At 41.1% G+C, this 21,516-nt stretch overlaps 1 protein-coding gene across 1 annotated transcript in view; it reads right to left on the bottom strand.

Moving 5' to 3' along the window:
* Nucleotides 1-21,516, bottom strand: part of nrxn3a (neurexin 3a) — a gene marked incomplete at both ends in the record, with an annotated part of 158,309 nt that overhangs the window by 68,667 nt on the left and 68,126 nt on the right. The window contains 3 exons of the mRNA XM_080479543.1: nucleotides 12,252-12,413; nucleotides 14,323-14,367; nucleotides 16,650-16,951. Coding sequence (XP_080335669.1) covers nucleotides 12,252-12,413; nucleotides 14,323-14,367; nucleotides 16,650-16,951 — 509 coding nt within the window. The remainder of the gene's footprint in view (nucleotides 1-12,251; nucleotides 12,414-14,322; nucleotides 14,368-16,649; nucleotides 16,952-21,516) is intronic.

Here is a 21,516-nt window from a genome sequence, read left to right as displayed (position 1 = left end):
GTATGATGATGGACAGACTAATCACAGTCACAAAGGAATAATGAACATATGGTTCACCCATCAGGACAAATTTAAACTTGCAGGTCTTAAATCCATTGATTAACACTTGACAAGAACCACTTTTTTTTTTTTTAGGACATTAGAGAGTCTGATGAAATGCGGTTAATAACAAGACAGTTTGAATAAAGTAAATAATTTAGTATTATGAACCAGCAATTTGCGCAATTATTTCAGCAGCGGTTTGAATCAAATACAGCAGCCACGTTTTTTTTGTTTTTTTTTCATTCCCCCAGTTCGTCCCAGAATTAGCAGCAGCCTCATGCCGGATCATTGCCAGGAGGGGAGGGGGGGGGGGGTTCACCCTTCAATTCATCAGTTCATTCATCATCTACACCCACTAGGAGATGGTCGCAGCGTGTTGGCGCGTCGAGCAAAAGGAGGGTCAGACTCATTAGAATTCAGTTAAAATGTGCATGTTGGATGAATCCTAACGTGTCACGTGAGCCGTGGTTTCAGATGTTTCTTGAAGAGAGTCGGAGACGATGCTGAAGGTGATTAAACCTACCTAGATATTGTTATTGTACTTTCTTTCACTAGTCAAAGTATATCAAAAGGGCAGACATCCAGGAAGCAGTGGTCAAGTTAAACATTTTGATCAAGATTGAAAAAAAGCGATCGTACTAATCTGACACAGGATGATGAAACCTGCTCGATTTCTACCTCGGGTGCTGGGACGTGACCGGATTTGGAAGCTCCACCCACTTCCTCCTCCACAAGTCGAGGTCTGAGAGTCACTTCCTCCCTTCGACCCGACGGCGTCCATCTTCATTGTCTGAGCGAAGGTTCGCCATGCGTCTTTCAGTGTGTATCACTGTAAGTGGATTTTTCCTTTATACCGTTTTAGGAAGATATATTTACCTTGAGTGCATTTGTAAATGCTTTATTCATTTCTTACATTTGCTCATTGTTAAATTCATCCCTTTGTTTACAACCATGGCATCTAAAGTCTACAATCAAATTGGTTTAAATCCCAAATAAACAGATTATATTCAAAACATTTAAAGGGGCTTATTAAAGAAAAAGTAAAGTAAAGAAAACCCAACTTTGTCATTTAAAGAAACAATAACACTAAAAGCATACGGATAAATCTATAATCACATAGTTTTTAATCATAATTTCATCATTGCAATCTTATAAAAATTTCACTTGGCAACAAATCTTGATGCTGTGATGATGCTGCAGCGTCACTATATGAAGCATTTTGTGCATAAAAGGGAAACCAAATACTGAGGGATACTGTATATTGAATCAACCTCCATCTTTTCTCAAGTGGTCAACTTAATTAACCCCCGTGTGCAAACCGCTGATCTCCCCGCGCTGCATTTATGCCTTAGATCCACGGTCTTGCCATGAAGCTGGTTGGTAAGAGACACAGTTTCGTAACCGAGGGAGCGTCCTCCCACCACTGAAAACAAATGAATGAAGAAAAAACAAAAAACCCAACAATCTTTTATCACAGCAGTCTAAATGCTGTCAATAACAATGGGAGGATGGAGTCACCGAGGGGGATGTGTGTGTAAATTGAAATTTGCTCAAGTGGAAAATTGAAGGTTTTTTTTTTTTTCCCCCCTCTAATTCTCTGGGCAGAGAAACACCCTCTGTCTGTCTATATTTTGGGCACATACATTCATAAAAACAAACACACCCTCTCCTCCATTTCACTCTCTTTTATATTAATGTCCCTGCTCTTTTTTTTCCCTCCCCTCCCCTCCCCTCCCCTCGTCATCCTCAGTTTGGAGAGTGCCGCGGTGGCTGTGTGGGTAGATTGAGGGGCCTGGCTGAGATTATCGATAATCCACCAGCAGATTTGACAGTAAATCAACTCATCCCTTAAGGTGCTCAGGGACTGGATAGAAAATTGTCTTTTCCTCCTCTCTTCTCTGCCTTGCTTTTCTTTGTTGCCCTTCCTGCTGTTTTTTTTCCCCATCCATCCTCCTCTTGCTCCCTCTATCATCCATCTACCCTCCCACTCCGAGCTGGAAGCGGCCATACTCTCTCCTGATCAGACCGAGCATAAATATCCCGAGCCCCGCCAGCGGCTTCATCGCCTCACCATCACATCATGGAACCGTTTCTTCACTCTCACCATGAGGGAAATCTTTCAGCCGTGTCCAGTGGTGAGGTAACGAAAGAAAGTCGGCAACATCTTCACACCGTTACGTCTTATTTTTAATTTTTAAATCAGTTAACATATTTGAAAAGAAATGGGATTTTATTGATCCTGTTGGGGACAAAGAATTATCTGCTTTCAATACATCCTATTCATATTTAGGCTTCAATACACTTAACTGGAACATGGGAACATTTTAACTTCCAAGTTATAAAAATTCTTTTGAAAGCTGTGAAATTCAGATCTTTCCACTGAGGAAATGGTCAATTTTGAAGACATGCAAGAAGCAAAAGAAATGTGTTGGTATGAGAACAAAGTTGTGTCAGGTTTTAAAACAGTGGATCTCCATCAACAGAGTCAGCAAGAAGGCACAACGCAATGTGTGAGCAAGTGGAATATTTGGAGGACAGATTTAGTTTTTTTTACCACAGATGAGAAACAAAGACTCACAAAAATTCCCGAATGTCATTGCAACCACATTGCTTCAGCTACACATGTCCTTGGTCTCCAAAAACTCAAAAAAAAAAAAAAAGCCATAATTTTTCTTATAAATCAATGTTTATCCACAAATGGTTTTGGAGTGCCTGGACCGTAGTTGGAACAATAAACCAGCTGGGCCTGGTTTCTCACTATTGTGAAATCCCAAACTTCTTGGAAAAAAGGCTACACGGTGCCAGAAAAACCCCATCAGGAACGTTTTGGAAGAGGCTATAATGAAATACAGAGGCTGAAGATATGGAGAAGGGATCCCTGGAGGAGTATTTCATTTTGGAAACATTCTATGGGGAGACGGCGGTGGTGTCGAGGTAGGAGGGGCGGATTTGGGATCGGGAGTTTGCAGGCCACCCTCTGTGGGTCCCTGAGCATGACCCTTGACCCCCATCAGCTCCCTGGACCACCGTAATGTGGTTGCCCACCGCATCCTGGATATGGGATTGATCGGTGAGGGGAAAAAAAAGGAAATTCCTAGTGGAATTGGGAACTATGATTCGTTTAAATGGGTAATATTATGCAAAATTCACTTTCTAAAGGTTTTCCAACAGTAATAATCGTCTCCATACCTGGACTGACGCCCCAGAAGTGACGACAGTCTGTCCTCTCTCTCCCTGGCTTGTTTCAGTTTTTAAAAAGTGTGTTGCTCCAACCAGCCAATCAGAAATCAAATCCTATATAGTGTCATCGGGAGTTTAGCCAATCCCAATCAAGGTAGGCCCTCCCTTTGACTCCTCCCACAATTAGGCAGCTCTACTCTGGCACATTGCACCACGAGAGGAAGTACTTCCTCCTCTTCCCAAGCTGGGCATGTGTGGGCGGAGCCAGTCCAGCTCACACAGACACAGCAGATTCTGAATGCAGCTCCTATGATCCAATATTCAAATGGAGGAAAATCAAGGAAAAGCTGGATTTGGGGCAATAAACTCTGAATACAATGTTTCTCGACCAACGAGATCATGTGAAAGTGTTGGAAAGCTGGATTATATGATACTATACATGAAGTTAATCTGGCGAAGTTACTAGTGAAAACTTTGTTGTGATTGGCCAGGGAGCCATCAAAGAGGATCTCTGGGCGTTGGTTAACGGGTTTCACTCTCTGCAGACCACTCCAGGTTGTAGATCCAAAGCGGCTCCTCAGACAAAAATCATCCCGAATAGAAATGCCAGCTGGCGGCATAGACGTAGTTCCTGATCTGGTGGCTTTGAGAATCATGAGTCTGTGGGGTTTGTGCTTTGACAATTTTACCACAAACTATCTAGTTTCTTTCATGGGATATGACCGGGACCTTATCTCGACACACATGCGCTGGACATGGTTACTGCAAGGTTGCATGCTTGCTGATAAACGGCAGCATGAATCATATACACTGTGGCTTCAGCCAGGAGTGGACGGGGACCGGAGGGGTGTGGGGGGGTGGTGCAAATGGAGGGTGTAGTTGACAATTTGACAAGTCACTTTCAGGTTCCTGCCACCTCTGAACAATAATAGCAAAGAGGCCTTTCAACATTCAAAGGGAGCTTTATCAGGCCGCCGCAGATGGAGGCGGCAGGTTAACATGAGAATGAAGCACGGGCAGAAACAGATAGCAGGGCCAAGGAATACCCAACGCAGACATCAGCGCGGACGCATCACCAAGAATATCCGTAAACACAAACGTATACCGAAATATGGGCGCGTCTCTCTGTTAGTGTGTGAGTGATCATTTGAGCAACCTAAAGTGAGTGAAAATGTTTGACAATGGCCAGATGAAAGAAATCCATCACCGCATTATCTCCTCCACCAGGCTTCCACGACGCACATCATTACACACACACTCGTACCCCGTTATCAGTGTGTGAGAATGAGCAATGTAACCCAATATGACTGAGGTTTGAAATTACTTTTCCAGATTGCCAGCCAATACAGCCACCAGATTTTTATGTTATCAGTCTCTCAGAATTTCCACGAGATGGAATGAATCAGATTGAGCCCCAAACAATATCAGGATATTGAAGGCAATGAAAATAATATCATGTATTGTCTTATGAACTACACGAACGTGCGCCTTACCAAATGAAGTCTATGTACTTCTTCAGGAGACGGTAAAAGATATTTAAAGTCATCAAACTCCAGCAGGAACACTTTTAAAGGCAAGGTGAGATTCTGCTTCAAAATGACTTTCACCGAGAGGATGAAGTTTGTAAAATGAGCACCTTAATTTCTTTTAATGGGATTGAGATCTATAAGCACCACAAACAGTAGTTTGTATTCATGTATTCTTTTTTTCATTTTCCAATCCATTCTGTGTAAACCAGGGATGTCAAATATTAGACCTGTGGGCCAAAACCGGCCTGCAACGAGGCTTCAACCCGGCCTGAACACCAAGCAAATTGTAAATAAATGTAAAGAAAACATTTATTTTTTCAAACTAGTTTCTTAAGAGGAGCGGACACAACATGACTGTGTGGTCCGGGGTGAGGTATCGGCGATGCTGATATGAAAGCCAGCAAATTAGCATTATTACGATGTTTACGAAGTTTTTTTGGGATATTTCACTGTATTTTGCACAAGATTATTTCATTAAAATTGGCTTTATGTTGAGATTGTAGTCATTTCCTCTCGTCATTGTGTAGTTTCGAGGAAAAAAAAGACATTTTCGTCACATATACTCAAACCCTAACAAAGAAAAACTATCAAGTTTAAATGTATGTGTCATTATGACACTACTTTACCAGTTCATCGGGCTGCATGCCGGCCCATGAGCTAAAATGTAAAGAGTCAGTACACACCTGTGTGTGAGTGAAAGGTAACAGCAAATCATTGAACAACCGAAACAAGGTCGTTGGGACAAACGCGTCTTGCTGTTTGAAGTACTCTGAGCACTCTGCGTATGCGTGGATGAATAACGTTTAACAAAGCATCGTGGAAGTGCAAAAGGGGCTTCTGTAGAATTCTGCTGTTTAAATAAGTGTTTACTGTGAGCTTATTAAATATCTGCTGAATCAGATGTGTAAAAGACACGTTCACACGTACCCGGGTATTTAAGAACACGTGATATTTCTCTGCGTTTGGGCCTTGCATTTACACATAAACGCAGCAACGAGTCTCCACAAGCAATGATTCCTGAAAACTCAGTGTCTCTGTTTGCATCTAAAAAGGGGGGTAGGCGGAGATTTACATCACAATTTGTGACGTCGTGTTTTTTCCAGGATTCTGATTGGTTAATATGGCTTCATGCTTCTTGTTAGACTGCCTCCTACAGGTTGGTTCACACTTTAGTTTTTTTTGTAAACAGAGGGGGGAAAATCCTATTTTGTAAAAACCTTTGTACGTGTAAACGTGGCCTAAAACATAATGGTCATTAGAAAGCAGAATCAGTGGAACACTTTTGAACTATTTGTACTTGATGTATTTTGCCAATGGTTTTAAGTCACTTTAATTCTGAATAATCTGAAGGTAGACGGTTAAAGTCAAGGTAATTATTCTGTATCCTACAAATGGGGTAATTGAAAGGTAAATTGAAGGAAATATATTTTGTAGTTTCTGTGTCTTCAAACTAACATATGAATGAGATCATTTCAGTGAAACAGATAAACTACTGACTAGTAAAAGCTATAGTCCAATCTATTGCGGAACAATTTAATACAATTTAATATCAAACGCCGGGGATATGTTTATCATCTTTGTTTACGTTTGACAATCATCCTTCATCTTTATCAGCTATAAAAATGTTCTATTACTTGGAAATCATATCGACAAACACAATGATGCCATTTTGCCCATCTCTTATCATTTTTTAATAAAAAATCTCCATCCATCGTGTCCCTCACCAGTCAAAGGAATGTGAATTGCTGCACAAACACACAAAAAAAACAAAACAAAAAAAACCCCAGCAGTTTTTCTGAACAAAACGTTAAATGTATATTTGTGACATCGTGAAGTCAAGGATGCCTCCTTTAGAGTCAGATTTGTTGAATTGTTCTTGTATTTTGTCCACCGGTAGAAATACTTCAACAGTATTTATGTGTCTAGACCTACTGTCTGATCAACGAAGGCCATAAAAATGTCTCCCTTGCCAATAAATCCCATTCTACTGACATCGACGTCCCACACTGTCTCTCCATACTGATGTAATCCTCATGCAGACACATCTGCAACACTTCTCCTATAGACGCCAGTGTGGCGGTATTATTGCTCACATGGTCTCGACATGAGACTCCACGGAGTGTCTTTGCAGGACGGATGCTTTCTGCAGTGTGCAGGATTTTCCACATGGTGGCATAGTTCCCTTTGCAGAGGGCAATAATATGAGCAGGGCACTTCTTCAGGCAGTGAAGCGAGGTTGATCATTTGATCTTTCGACTGATGACACTTTGAGAAAATAATTGAATCAATTTAATGAAGGCCGGTTTTAAAGGGTTTGACGATTGATTGTTGTGTTTGGAGCAAAAACATTTCCTCACTCAGGCGAGACGGGGCGTTTGCATTAGGATTTCAGCGGTTCCTGTTTAGTTATTGACCCTGTGCATTACTGTTATAGCACGTTTAAGTTGCAATCGCAATAAATTGGTTCTGTCTGAGCTTTTCCTGCCATCAAAAACAACGACCGTCCCACTTTTCTTTTGCCAACTGCAGTGAACTGTCGTGATTCTTTGCACAATACTGAAAGGCTTTGACCTCACAACGCAAAGCACACTGAGATTACGCGCCACGATCCGGTACCGCGTGAATAAACTCGAACCCAGATGTCAAAAGTAATTGTGCCGTTCTCATCCATACTTAACACACCGTCCACAGCAGAGGCTGAAAGGATTACGGGCATGAAACAAAGTTACAAAGCCATCTTCTGATCCCTCGGGGGACCTTCTGATTTTTTTTTGATTTACTTTATACGGCTAAAAAAATGTTGCAGAGTAATCTCAGTTGATCTGCCATCGGGCTAAATGAGAAGTCTAGATTGTGGCTACTGCAGAACTGAATCAGTCCCCTAGATGTTGCTACTGGGGTAAATTCAAAATCATAATAAAGACAAAAACAAAAATTTAAAAAAATTCCGAGACTAACGAGGATTCATTGCGTCTTTTGCAGCATCTATTGATGTAGAATTGCAAGGGACGACAAGTGGCAGAAGAGACGGCCCGTCTAATGGCTAATCCAGTCACAACACCGCAACGAACCACGACACTGAACAACACTCTCAGATGAGATCACCGTTATCAACATATGGAAAAAGCCATGATTTTCACTGTGAGAGGGTTATTGAGCTGGATGGCCTTCACAGTCAGTTCAACATGAAACCATAGAAGATTACAAACATATATTAACAATAAAAATATATATAAGCAATATGGTAAAACAAAGACAAAGATGATTAAATAATTCTTCCTAAAACCTACCATAATGTGCAAATATTAAAGTGCCTACTCAGCAGTCTGACATAAGCGAAATGATCGGTCACAGCTCAAAAGTTGCTCAAACTAAATTCCTATTGAGAGAAATACAAAAAAATATCACCTCGAGTTTATAGAATTGTAGATTTATGGCAAAAACTGTCCCTCCACCGCCAACCTGAGGACGTTTGCCTAATGAATAGTATAACTGGTCAACCGCACTTATATAACACTTTTCAACTGCGTGAGAAGCCCCAGAGCGCTTTGCATCGTTAATCACATACACCCATCCACACACCAATGACGGCAAGGCGCAGACAATTTGGGGTTTAATGTCTTGCTCAAGGACACTTCGGCAGGTGGACAGGTTGGGAGACGACCGGTCTACCAGCGAGAAACAACTCCCAACGCGTCACCGGCCCGGTCAGTCGTTCCCAAAATGGATACCTTCCTGCCAAAATGTCCTAATGACCTCGGTCCTGTCGCACTCACTCTATTGTGCGTCGTGACTAATGCCGAGTCACCAGAAAGCTCAATGGACCTCATTTATTTGGGCTTTTGTTCACGTAGTTAAGGAGAGTAATCTCACTGACTGATGCTGCACTCTGCTCTGACTCATCACAGTCGGTTTCTACAAACGGGTCACCGAACGTCATAATCCTCACACTTTTTTTTTTTTTTTTGAGGGGGGGGGGACGCTCAGATTTTATGTCTCACGGTCAGTTAAAATAGACCAGTGCACATTTTCCACAACAGAACTTTATCCTCTACTACACGTCTACTCCAGATTACTGTGGCGGATCTGATCACCTGGAATAAATCAATCTGCACACGGAACACAATCCATTCTGAGACAAAGACGGTCACATGAAAGAGAACATCGCTCACACCAGGAGAATGACCACAGTCTACAGAACAACGCATGTGGTTATGAGCCGGATTATGTTTGCGATGCTCATATCACGCAAGTCTCTTTAACTTTGTTGGTCCTAGAGATATCACTCAATGGAACAACCGTGATGAAAAGTACTAGTAAAACAAATTGCTTGAATATACCTCCCATCATTGTCATACTTATTTCAACCATTTCTATTTGGCTGGCCATGTGGATGGATGCAGTGTCATCCCATAACGCCCATATTTGTTCATTGTAAGGTAAAGGCAATCAATGAATCTTATCTCCAAGTGACATATAAGATCCAAATCATATCAACAACATGCCTCCATTAATCTTCCTGTAGACCGCAGCTAATCCTGCGTAAGAACATGCATTAACTTAGTGTAAGACAAAGGGAATCAATGAGCTTTATGGAAAAATATAAATAATACACAATTTCCTGATAACAGGAGATGAGAGAGAACATGAGAGGGAAAAAAGACGTGAACTTCCCCCGAGTTAAATAAAGAGATGGAAGGAGAACATTGCCTGTGTATGTGCTAATGCATAGCATGAACACAATATAGTAGGAGTAAGCCAGTGGTCATCTATCAGCCAAAACATTAGGACCAGTACTTGATTAATAGCCGGTTATTGAGGAAGGTAATCAACAGAAACGGTTTTCCATGAACTTGATGAGGTAGAAACTAAAAAAAAATTAAAATGAAGGACTTCAGTAAGTTTGACAAGAGTGAAATTGTGATTTCAAGGGGAATGGGTCATTGCATTTCAAAACTGGAGCTCTTGTGGGAGTTTTTTGTTTGTTTTATTGTTTTTGAATATTTTATTTTATTCTATACTATATTGTAGGCATCTCGGACTTTATAGTCATTTTAATTGTTTGTTAATTTCCCTTTGCTTTTAATTTTTAATAGAGAATTATCATTTGAGATAAAGGGGCAAATTGTACAAGTTTAATCTTCTTTTTACTCCCTTTCATTCAGGAATTCTACAACTTTACAACAAAAACAATGAATTTTACCAATCATTAAAATTAGGTTACACTATTATTAAATATCAGAAATAAAATGTTAGGAGTGATTTAATTCTATACTGTTGAAATGTACATGTTTGATTATAATAATGATGATTCATGCTTATATCTGTATAATGGTGTCAAATGTTTGATGTCAGGCTGAAATGAACAGCTCACAAAGGTAAACCACACACTTTTAGAAAGCTCATACATTTTGCATCACATGACACGGTCATTTACTGACATAATATTTACAATTTTCATATATGAGCCAATGGGAAGTAACAACAAGGGCTTTATTTTAAACTCCAGGAACGGAAAGCAGACATGACAACTGGTAAACCGGAAACAAAAAAACAACAACAACGGAATCATTATAACAAGGTCACGTGACTCCGGGAAGACACTGCGAACAGTCCGTCCTGCTCCTAAATGTGCTCATATTTAGTCTTCAGTCGATGGACTCCTCCTTTGTTGCGTCTTTGTTGGCTCCTGTATGCAGGCACAGCCAGGAGCCTCGATGTGAGTGGTTGATGGAGGTGTAATGACAACGACAATTATAGCAATTATGTGTTATTGTAGGCCATTATGTATTTTGTAGGTTTCGAGATGTAGGCTTTCTTTGTAATTGCTGGCTTATGAAAGGCATAATAATCGCGGGCCAGCCAGTCGCAGGAGCTGCCAAGGGCAACCAGTACCTGGTGCCATGGTAACAAAGCATTTATCCGTAATGCCGCCGCTGCTGCTGCGGCTGCTGCTCCGCGGATGGCGAGGACAAGAGCATTGGCAGCAGGCAAATTAGCCCTAATGGCAGGGAGTGGAGGACGAGAAGGTGCTGGACAGCAGACGGGAGGGAGAGCTGGTGGGAGCTGGAGATGTGTGGGTGGGTGGGCGGGCCCTATGATAAGGAGGTGGGCAGAATAATGTGAGACTATACGAGGTAACATGAGGAGAATCTTCCTGATTGTGTGTTTGTGACCTGCGACAGGATGCTGCAGAGGGAAAAGTTAGTATAAATGTCTTTGGGCTTCAGTGTTTTACACACTTTTGAAAAAACAAGTGTCTCTTAGTCCGTTCGCTGACCTAACTAAAGTGGTTGACATCATGCACTTTATCGACATGCTATTGCACACAGACTCACACTTAAACATTACAACTGAATTGATTAGTGATGTTTTAGGGTAGAATCAATATTGAAGAACTGTTTACAATAAATCTTAAAAACCACATCTTCATCTGGTGCTTTTATTTGGCAGGGGACGCATCCCTAATGTGCACACACACCTAGTGTGTGGGTGTGTGTTCATGCGCACACTTGCTGGAAGTGGGTGGTGCAGGGAATTGCAAACAGGCCCAGCATGGCATAGAGCAGGAAGTAGGCCAGAGGGGGATTAAATGGGTACTGCACCACTTCCTCTCTTCCTGTGGCCATATGACGGGGTGTGTGTGTGTGTGTGTGTGTGTGTGTGTGTGTGTGTGTGTGTGTGTGTGTGTGTGTGTGTGTGTGTGTGTGTGTGTGTGTGTGTGTGTGTGTGTGAGAGACCGTTATAGGGTGACAGTGATGATTAGCATCACTGGACAGTGGCCTTGCCACTACAGTTTGGTTTCCCCAGTCAATACAATAACATGTGCAAGGTCTTCTCAGATTATTAGATAAAAGATTTATTTCATTACATCAACCACTCATACTACATTTTGAAGATGGCTTTTCACGTTACGGTGTTTCTTGGTTATTATTTTTTTTAATTTTCCATGTGTGAAATAAGCACATGAGCGATAGAACCGCATAAACGTTGACATGTTATCTCTACCGCTGCATCTCAGCTATGTTGCTGTTTCACTAACCTCCTGATAACTCAGAATTGGAACTGACTCCAAAGTTTGGAAAACAGTGTGCAGGCCTTGTCAGGTCAGGCAACAATATGGCTGAAACCAGGAAAGCTGTCCCTGTGGGCCACTAGTGGGCGCTGTCGGTAGTTTTTGTCGGGAGGATACCCAAAACGTTTTCCATTTTCACCTGAAAGATCCGGCTTTGAAAGAGGCTTAAAAGATCAGGACCGACAATCGAAAACATACGCCTCCAATCCGATGTGAATAAAGTTGCTTTCTCTCCAGCAAACATGTAGAAAGTGGAACCTCGAGTTTAATATTTTGGCAAACGTGAAAACATGTATCAGAGGTTTCTTGAGATGAAATGTCGCGCGGGGTTACTTGACAAGAATAGATTGTAAATTTGACCAAATCTATGATTAATCAAACAAAACTAGACCCAAAACAAAGTGCAGGTGAATAAATCTCTTTACCTCCTTCAGACAGCCCATGAAGTTGTTGCTGACTGGGGATCCGGGCAGGTCGGCTGTGCTGGGGCTTCCGCCCACGTAGAAGAAGTCGTCCGAGCCCAGCATGGTGTAGTCTTCCTGGGTGTAGCCCGTGGTGGTCAGGATCCCGTCCACTGATATTGTCACCTGGTGACGAGGAGTGACAGTGAGCGGGGAGGTAACCCATTTTCAGGAACGGGAGCGGAACTGCAGTGTTGTTTCCAGATCGGTCTGAATCATAAATATCTCAGAAGTGATGATATGTGTGTTGGATATAAAGAAAATTTCCAAGCTCTGAATTTTCTTTTGCTTCTTGTGTTAGTAGATGTGATGAAACAACTGACATGTTAGTTAAATGAGTGAATTAGTTCCAGGCATGTTTGGAAGTCTGTCGTCTGTCTATAGAAGTGTGTGTGTGTGTGTGTGTGTGTGTGTGTGTGTGTGTGTGTGTGTGTGTGTGTGTGTGTGTGTGTGTGTGTGTGTGTGTGTCATTGGTTCAAGAAATCTTTTTTTTTTTTAAATCAAAATATGTGAGAAAACTAATAAAGGACATGAATCGTACAGGAACTAAAAAACACAACAGAAAGGAGAATCACAGACATTCAAAGACAAACTTGTAGGTTGTGTACGATGGTAGAGAACCCCCCCCCCCCCCCCACACACACACACACACACACTGCAGGAATTCTGTTTGGAAATAACACGTCACTGTGGGAAAGACAATACACACAAGGAGGGATTCTATATAGGTCCAACATATTGTGCTTTATACTGGACATTCCACTTTATTTGTATGTTCCACTAATATTAATAATTTAGCTCAAACTAATAACTTATGTCTCGATCAAGCTGGTATATTAACAACAAACGGCTGTAACTTCACATGAATGTAATGCCTTACAGCACTGAATGAAGTAATCACATTACAGTTACTTATGTAACATTAGTTTTTGAACTTGCAGTTAATGCAGATAATTCAGCGACTGCTGCATGACTGATGTATGCTATGAGCGTGTTTCTGTTTATATATCCGAGTGTTTTGGGCATTTTATTGTTTTCTTATATATACAATGTGGCACATGCACAGACTGCACTTACAATTTTGTTGTTTTTAACAATGAAAATGAATACTATTCTGATTCAAGTTCTCGTCTTCTAAATTAGGAGAAACGTCAATATGAGGCCTATTGGGACATTTTGAGGCCATATTATTTTACTGTTTAACCACCTGAGTAACTCAAATACAATTTTCTTATAGTTAATGTTTCCACAGAGGGAAACAAGGGAAAATACTATTCTTTTTTTCAAATGCTTAATTTTGTGACACATTTCAGTTTATTTTCTCTCTCGATAATGAAACTGCTCTGTAAATGTATTCATACAGGTTACTCAATAGAAATCAGTTCTCTTTCTGATAATATAGTCTTATTATGGCTCTTTGTCAGAAGCCTAAAATAAAGATAAATCGGTAAATACTACTTATAAATGTTTTAAAAACCTCAACAAACCTCATACTTCTCATATTCTACTCCATCAAATACCTCAAGAGGATGAAAATGACCTTACTTATGTTATCAGTGGTTTAATCAGTCCCACAAAAATAAAAAAATAAACAAAAAGCCTTTCCTTATCAGTTTTGTATTTTGTTTTTCATTTCCACCACTTCACACAGGCACATTGCTGGTGATGTTATTGGACCTGCTAGTGATCCTGTGGTCTCCTCCAGTGTGGGTTGCCTTTTATTTTCACACAGAGCAGCATGAATGAAAATGCGAGTCGGGTTTCGGGAGGATTATCAGACCATGCAGCGAAGCAGCCGTCAGTGGATTTGTCTCTCCGTTTTGTACATTATCACCTCAAATCACCACGCAAACCCCCGGAGAAGCGACAGTGAAGACGAAAGAGCAAAGTGAGTAGGTAGATCTGATCCGGAGACTCAGAACAAAGTTCAGTGAATTTTGGGAAGAAGTACAGAAAGACGAAAGGGGGGGGAGGGGGAGGGGGGCACACAGCAAACCAAAAAAAAAAAAAAAAAGACAATAGGAATGATATCTACCAGACAGTGGAGTTTGTTTACCATAGCGAGTCCAATGCCTGTTTGCTTTGTGGAGAGGTGGGGTGGGTGAGACATGAATTCATAGCAGTGAACAGAGGGTTGGTCAAAACTAAAAAACAAATTAATAAAACTCAAGACGGTGATGAGCAATGAAGACACATAAAAACATTCATGTTAGTGACCTGCAGACAATGACTTGACTATTAGACGGTTAGACTGTTTCCCTTGATATTAAATTCATTATTATTAAACAGTGAGAACTGTGCATATTGAATCAGACAAATTCAAAAAACGTCTACTTATCAATTTGTGATTCTTTGAGTCAAATAAGGTTTCCGATTACTTATGTTTGATGCAACACAAATGCATTTTTGATACGCACCACCAGCTTTTTATTTGACTTTAAGAGAAACAAATCAATTTTCCATACCCCAAACCTGTAACGTTTTAATTCAGAAGCAGGGACAGATTGAAGTTAACATGCAGGTAAGTGTGTAAGCATCCAGCCACGTTGGTAATCAGCTCAGGGTTTGGTTGGCTTTGCCTGATCACTCGATAAAATGTCCACACTTTGATAAGGAGGGAGGAAAACAAATGAAATCATGAAATGTCAAGTGATGCCTTGATTGGTGGAGCGAGACCTGCGATAACAAACAAACCTGTAAATTGGAGCTCCTTCAGTTGGAAAAAAAAAAAAAAAAAAAAAAAAAGACAGAGACTCAGACAGAAAAATCATCTCACTATTGTATCGCACTGACATGTTTTTGTCGTTAATTCTCTGCTGGGGTTTAAGCATCAGTGTTTACTTTTGTGAATTTTAACAAATCACATGCTGACGTTCCAGTGAGTCAGAAGTCAAATGGAACAAAGCTAGAGAGACTTTTAGAATTTCATAAGCGAACTAAGGCCCCATTTATATGATTTATATGAGTTTTTCATTTACACAGCACCATTTGAAAACGACAGCAGAAACGTAGATAATGATGTCGTTTTCAAGTTTGGCCACTAGAGGGTGCTGTTACCAAGTCCCATTAGAAAATTGACCGGGCCGTCCACACCAGCCAAAACCATATTTTATCTACCGTCGTTCTTAAAAAGTTTCCTGTCCACACAACATCGGTGCAGGAAACATCTTCATCCACACGACTCCATGAAAACGACTCAAAAAGATGTAGTACATATGCCAGGCCTATAGGTGTAGCTGTATCTTAGACAAGACGACACGGCGACGGCATCATTGTTGCCAGTCCACGCGTCAATGTCGAGGCAGCGTTTTCAAATTTCTCCACCCCGGAACTCGTTCTCAAAACAAAAAAAGCGATGCAGTTACATGAAGCGGCGTTATGGTGTGGACAGGGAATCCAGAGAGTCCGCCATTGTATAAAGTGTTGATCAAATTTGCGCACGTGGAGAAGAACTATTCACGAAGGGTTTCCGAAAAGTTGCACTTTCCCTCGTTTCCATGGAGACGGAGTCGGAGTGTTTTCAAGAAGTTTCATTTAAAAAGTTGTGCAAACAGGATCTATTAGCATTAGCATTAGCATTAGCATGGGCGTCAGATTGTTTGCTATCAGTTTTTCTCACATGTCACAGCTTGAAAACTCGAAATTATCTCCATATATTTAACGGCCAACCTGACGAGAACAAATTATGACACTTTATGTTTCACTTGTTTGGCATTAACAAGTATTTGTTGTGGTTCTACGTCCTCACTTCAACAGTTTTATTTATTTTAGTGGATTTAAAGTTGAATTCCAGGCTTATTTCACTCTGCTCCATTTCTTTTTAATACTTTTAAGTCATTGCTGATATTAATAATATGCTAAATTTGCACTCTTAAAATCTAGTCTTAGGTAGGTCAGAATTAAGATAATTGTTTCTCTGTCAGGAATTTGTGACAGCTTATGTTATAAAAAGCACAAAAATAGCTCATTTGAAATAAATTAGCCACAAAAGTGGCATTGATTTGTAAAATATTATGCCAATATTAAGTTACTACATTCCGTCAATTACAAAAGTAACAAAAATAAATTAAATTACATAATGACTAATCCCATATAATGTAGTTTAGAAACAGAATAACGATTACTGGCACAACTTTACCAACTTCTAAGAATAAGAAAAACAATACAGCAAAATTTATAGTTAAATTGCAAAATTAAGTGGCAAAGGTGTCATGTTTTGTTCTGGTAAGGAAAAATAAAAAATAAAAAAAACACTTTGGATAAGAAGAATTTAAATATGGAATACCAAAATGCCACTGTAAGTTTGTTAGTTAATATTAAATTGGTCTTTCTTTTGACATACACCGAACATCGTTGCCTTACCTGTCGCAGATTCCGTGTCACTTTGACGTCGTGCCACGAGTTGTCGTTGAACTTCCCGTTGACCGGCTCCACGATGGCCTCGAAGGCCCCCGACCCCAGGTTGATGACGAGGGACACGGCGCCGTCCTTCAGCGCCAGGTTGACGTAGTCGGCCGACTTGCCGGTGTGAAGGATGAGGCCGTTGCGCTGCCACGTCTTGAAGGAGAGCGTGATCTCGTCACTGCTGCTCTGGATGGGGTTCTGGGAGAGATCGTAGCAGAAGTACTCCGAGCCGCGGAAGGTGGCCACGTTCTCTTCCCTTGCTGTAGCGAAAGGAAAGAAAGAAAGAAAAGACATAAGTCGTCACACTCAAGCCAGACGGTCATATCTACAGCAGATCAGTTATAAAAAACAGCCCATTTCTTGATTGAAACCAAGAGGTGCAAGTCATTGTGTATGAACGCTCCACCATGAAGTCCAAGAGGATTTTGTTCTGTGTCCAATACCAAGTTGAACACTTTTCTTTAGTGTTCAGAACGAAGGGGCCATAATTTCAAGAAAGTGCTTTAAAATATTGACACTAGGCAATTTTCCTCTTCACCTTGGCTCATTTTGAATGAGTCAAAAATAAAAGTGGTAATGTTCCTGGTTCCTGGTTCCCGTTTCTGGTCCAGTATTTGCGATCACCGTTCCTACGTTTGAATTATTTTTTTTTTTTTATTCAAAATGGAAGCATAATCACAATGTACTTGCTTGATTTACATCATGGGTCAACTCTCAAACTCAAACTCTCACAGAATTAGTTTCATGCCAAGTAGAATTTTCACTGTTCTTTCAAATATTGGGAAGTGAAAACAGATCCAGTGCAGGTGAAATATAATACATATAATAAAATAACAGTCAGAACAAATAATTATTACAGGACAAGCAAACCAAGCGTAAAAGAACACTACTGTATTAAATAAAACTTAAAAAAATGAAAAGAAATAAACAAATGTAGCCTTTTTTGTATACATTATTAACTATAATGGTTGTTTACGTGACATTCTCAAGTGAAAACACAAGACGTGTGTCACGTTTGTATGTCCGATTGCATGACAGCGATGGTCGGAGCCACAGAAAATGCAATTTTCTTTAAGTACGGCTCCCACGGTGGAACTTTTCGAAAAAGCACCGGCTGTGTCGCTGTGGAAACAGGGGCGAATGCAACTTTGCGGAAACACTCCATCTCCATGTAGATGACGGATAATGCTGCTACTGCACATCTTCACCATGGTAAATAGTCGATAAGAATTTTTAATTTTTGTTTTAAAGCAGAGCTTATTTTATGAGCTCAATTCGTCTGAATAGATGTTAAAGTTGTGTTGCATGTGCACTAAAACATGCCCACCTTTGAATATGTGACATAAAAATCTATTTCTAAGCCCGTCATAGTAAGCACTAACCAATCAATGACAACTGCAGAGTCTTCCATGAAAACAAGCACCTTCAGATATATCTGACATGTAAGAAGGAGGAATGTGTTGGAGCCCACAGAGAGCTATCATATAACATCAAAGGCCTAATCTTGCCAGTGAAATTGCCATTTCCTGTCAAATAGCCAGCTTGCGACACAGCAGTTAAGCTTGTGATCAGAGAGAACCAAAGATGGGAGGGAAGCAACAGAGATTCTGTCTGTGTTTATGACCTTCAGGAGAAGGAGAAAGGAAATACAGGGGGGGGGGGGTTAAAAAAAAAAAACAAAAGCAGGGAAATGCTGAAAAAGAAGAGAGATGGTAAAGTGCTCCAGTCAGGAGTTGTTATCTTTGAGATCATCTTCAATTAACTCGCCGTCTCTTAAGCAGGAATTACGATAGTCTGGATCCAAAAACCCGCCGTGGCTGGAAACATCACAAGGATCTGCACGAGTGGCGGCTCTCCTGTGTTTTCTTTGGGGCTGTGGGGGAGTTGTGTGGAAATAAAATGGCCGCCGCTTTTATCTACCCAACACACATACCTCAGGCGTCTCTTCCTCAAAGGAAGACTTCATCCCACACAACATAGCAGAAGATCAACCCCACATGTGATGGATGAGGGGAGTTTATGCTCTTCTGCAAGTCCCGATCAGTCAAACTAACGTATTACAACCCCGACTGGATATTTATGTTCTTACTGAGGCTGTAAATTAGCAGACACATCATTGTGATGGTGTCAGATTGATGGTGAAAGACACAGGACTGGAAATACCATGAATCACCTGGTACGTTCAGAAGAAGTAGCGCGCCCGCGGCATTTATTTAGAATTGATCAGAAGCAAGGAAAAGAATTATCGGTATTCCCACATTATGCTGCGATCACCTTCCTCTTGTAGATTTAACCTAGAGAGAGAGAATAAGCCATTTTAACCAAAACACCTGCCTGAAGGAGTAACGGTTAAACGTTTACAGACCCCTTCACAAGCTGAATTATCTCAACTTTAACCACCGCAGTATCCTTTCTTTCTTGTGAATATTTTAACAATTCTCTTTTTCTTTTAAGTTTCTCAGTTAAGTCACGTTTTCAACTCCAATATTTGGCTTCTTATGAAAGTCTTCCATTTCGGAAACACTGCGATTACCTTCACAAGAAGCCACAAGATCCATCTTTTCCATTGTACATTAAATGTTTCTGGTATAGAATTTGCATTTCAGCTCCCCTACAGCATTACCCACCTGCTTTCAGGATGAATAATGAATATGCAATGAATAGAAAGCACACTTAATATGCTGTGTCCTCATAGCGCGGCGGGTTAGAGGAGCCAGAGTGGCCATTAAAAATGCAAACTGAAACGGTGCGACAAAGTAAACTACAGTCGGCCCGTCAGCCACACTCACGGTTTTTAACCCCTAATGGCATGATGGTGGCTGGTTTTGGGCCGGGAGTCTGGAGGTTGAACACAACATGGGTGTAAGAGAGAACAAAATAAAAATAAAATTGAGTCAAAGAGGAAACTACTTAGCAAAAAAGAGGAAGTTATCAAATATATATTAGTAGCTTCTGCAAATAAACCTGAATTTATAAACAAAGTTGGTAAAGTGCATACATACAAACCAATAAATAAATAAATAAATACGCCCAGACGAAAACAACGTTCTCGACCAACTTCAGTTGGTCAAACAACTTTCGTTGGCGAAGGAAACGATGCAAAACCTTGAAGTCTTCCCAGCATTTTGAGCGAATCTGAACATGCTCCTGATATTCAATGTGCAGTGAGAAGATCAGTTACCACAAGTGCGTGTATCAAGTTTGTGCTCATTTTTATTTATCTAACTTTTAATGGATCGGATAAAATGTCCCGTTTCCCCGTGTGTACTTTAAAATGTGTTTTCATCTCACTTACTTGTGTCGGTATTGTGCCTCACTAACAAAAGGGAAAATGGGTAAAGATCAGCCACCGATCATGAAAATACACTCGTGACGTTCAGGGGGAATTAAAACCATTGTATTTACTGCATTACGTACAGTAACTTTTTCCCATGATTCGCTCATTTCTCGTTGACTTCTCGCCGCTTAAAGGTCACACGTCGCCTCGAGCAATCTCAAAGACGGGGGCGGAGGCGGTTTGTTCACGGTTCAAACGAGGCGACATAAATGACTGTAAAAAGGCGCCACCTGTGATCTCGGCACGCGGCCGCAGAGTCACATGAGCAGCAGGCGACGTTCGACCCCAGCAATCCGTCCTTATCGGCTTGGCTGCTCGATGTCACGGTCCCAGCATTGTGAGGGGGTATTCACACATCGAAGAAGACACGGACAGTAATAACAGAGGGAACAAATACGCGTTCTCTTGTTTCTTCTCATCCGTCTTTCGGGCGGGCAAAGTCAAATTGTATCTCGTCTCCAACATGGCTCCCCCAAGGTGAGAGAGCATTGCTGCTCCTCTCCCCATCTACAGCCCACTGTGAGGAGAGAGAGAGAGAGTGAGCAAGAGAGGGAGAGAGAGAGAGAGAGAGAAAAACCTGCTTCATCCATGTGCAAGAGGAACCATGCCAGTTCACCCACGAGGAAGTTCACCTGCAGGGTTGGAATAAGAACGATGTCCTGCCTCGAAGCGGTGGACGACACACGCGGGTACAAGTGAAAAAGCGAGAAAAGTATTATCCCCCCCCCGCGCGAAAAAAAGCTCTATAAACCGAGATTCAAACACCGAGATGTTGAATATAACATCTGTTTTTTTGAAAGACGCGGGGAGACACTGGAAGCAAAATTCAATACGAGATTACAGTCTCGGTGGCCATTTTGCTGAAATAAGGAATGCTAATGAATTGAGAACGAGTGGAACTTCTTTTACGAGCGAAACGCGGGATGAAGTGAGGAGATTGTTATCAGCCCATAATGGTTTTAATGGCATCCGTAAGCTGTTCTATTTGGAGCCTTCGTTTGATGGATGAGCGTGAATGAGTCCTGCGAGGGGTCATCCATAAAAATGTCAGAGGCGGAGGTGGCAGGAGGAAAAGTTACGGCCACAGTAAATCTCCCCTCATATTTGGGAGGCAGAGGGATGCTGTATACTCCACATGGCAAGGGACTGAATTTGTGCTTTTTGAAACTTTCCAGATGCATTTGCGAATAAATTTTAACAATGTTTTTTTGTTTCCTGCGTTTCCTGGATTCAAGACTAAGTTTCAAGATTTTTCACTTGGGGGGTATAACGCAGCGTTACCTCACACCTTTTTGTTTTTTTGACATTCTCTCTGTGAAAATTGCTTTTTATCCTTTTTCTAATGGTCTCTTATGAGCGTTGGTTAGAAGAGAAGCTCAACCCAGCGTTCTATCTTCATACCACTTCCTCTCAGATGGGGCATGATCTACTGAGAGTGTCTATGTAGGCCACTCGGACTATATATTTATTTTTCAAATATTTGCTGTA

The sequence above is a fragment of the Lipophrys pholis genome (genome assembly GCF_963383615.2).
Source record: "Lipophrys pholis genome assembly, chromosome: 14".
NCBI lineage: Eukaryota > Metazoa > Chordata > Actinopteri > Blenniiformes > Blenniidae > Lipophrys > Lipophrys pholis.
The sequence above is the reverse complement of the archived record's forward strand: the minus strand, read 5'-3'. Positions and strand labels throughout refer to the sequence as shown.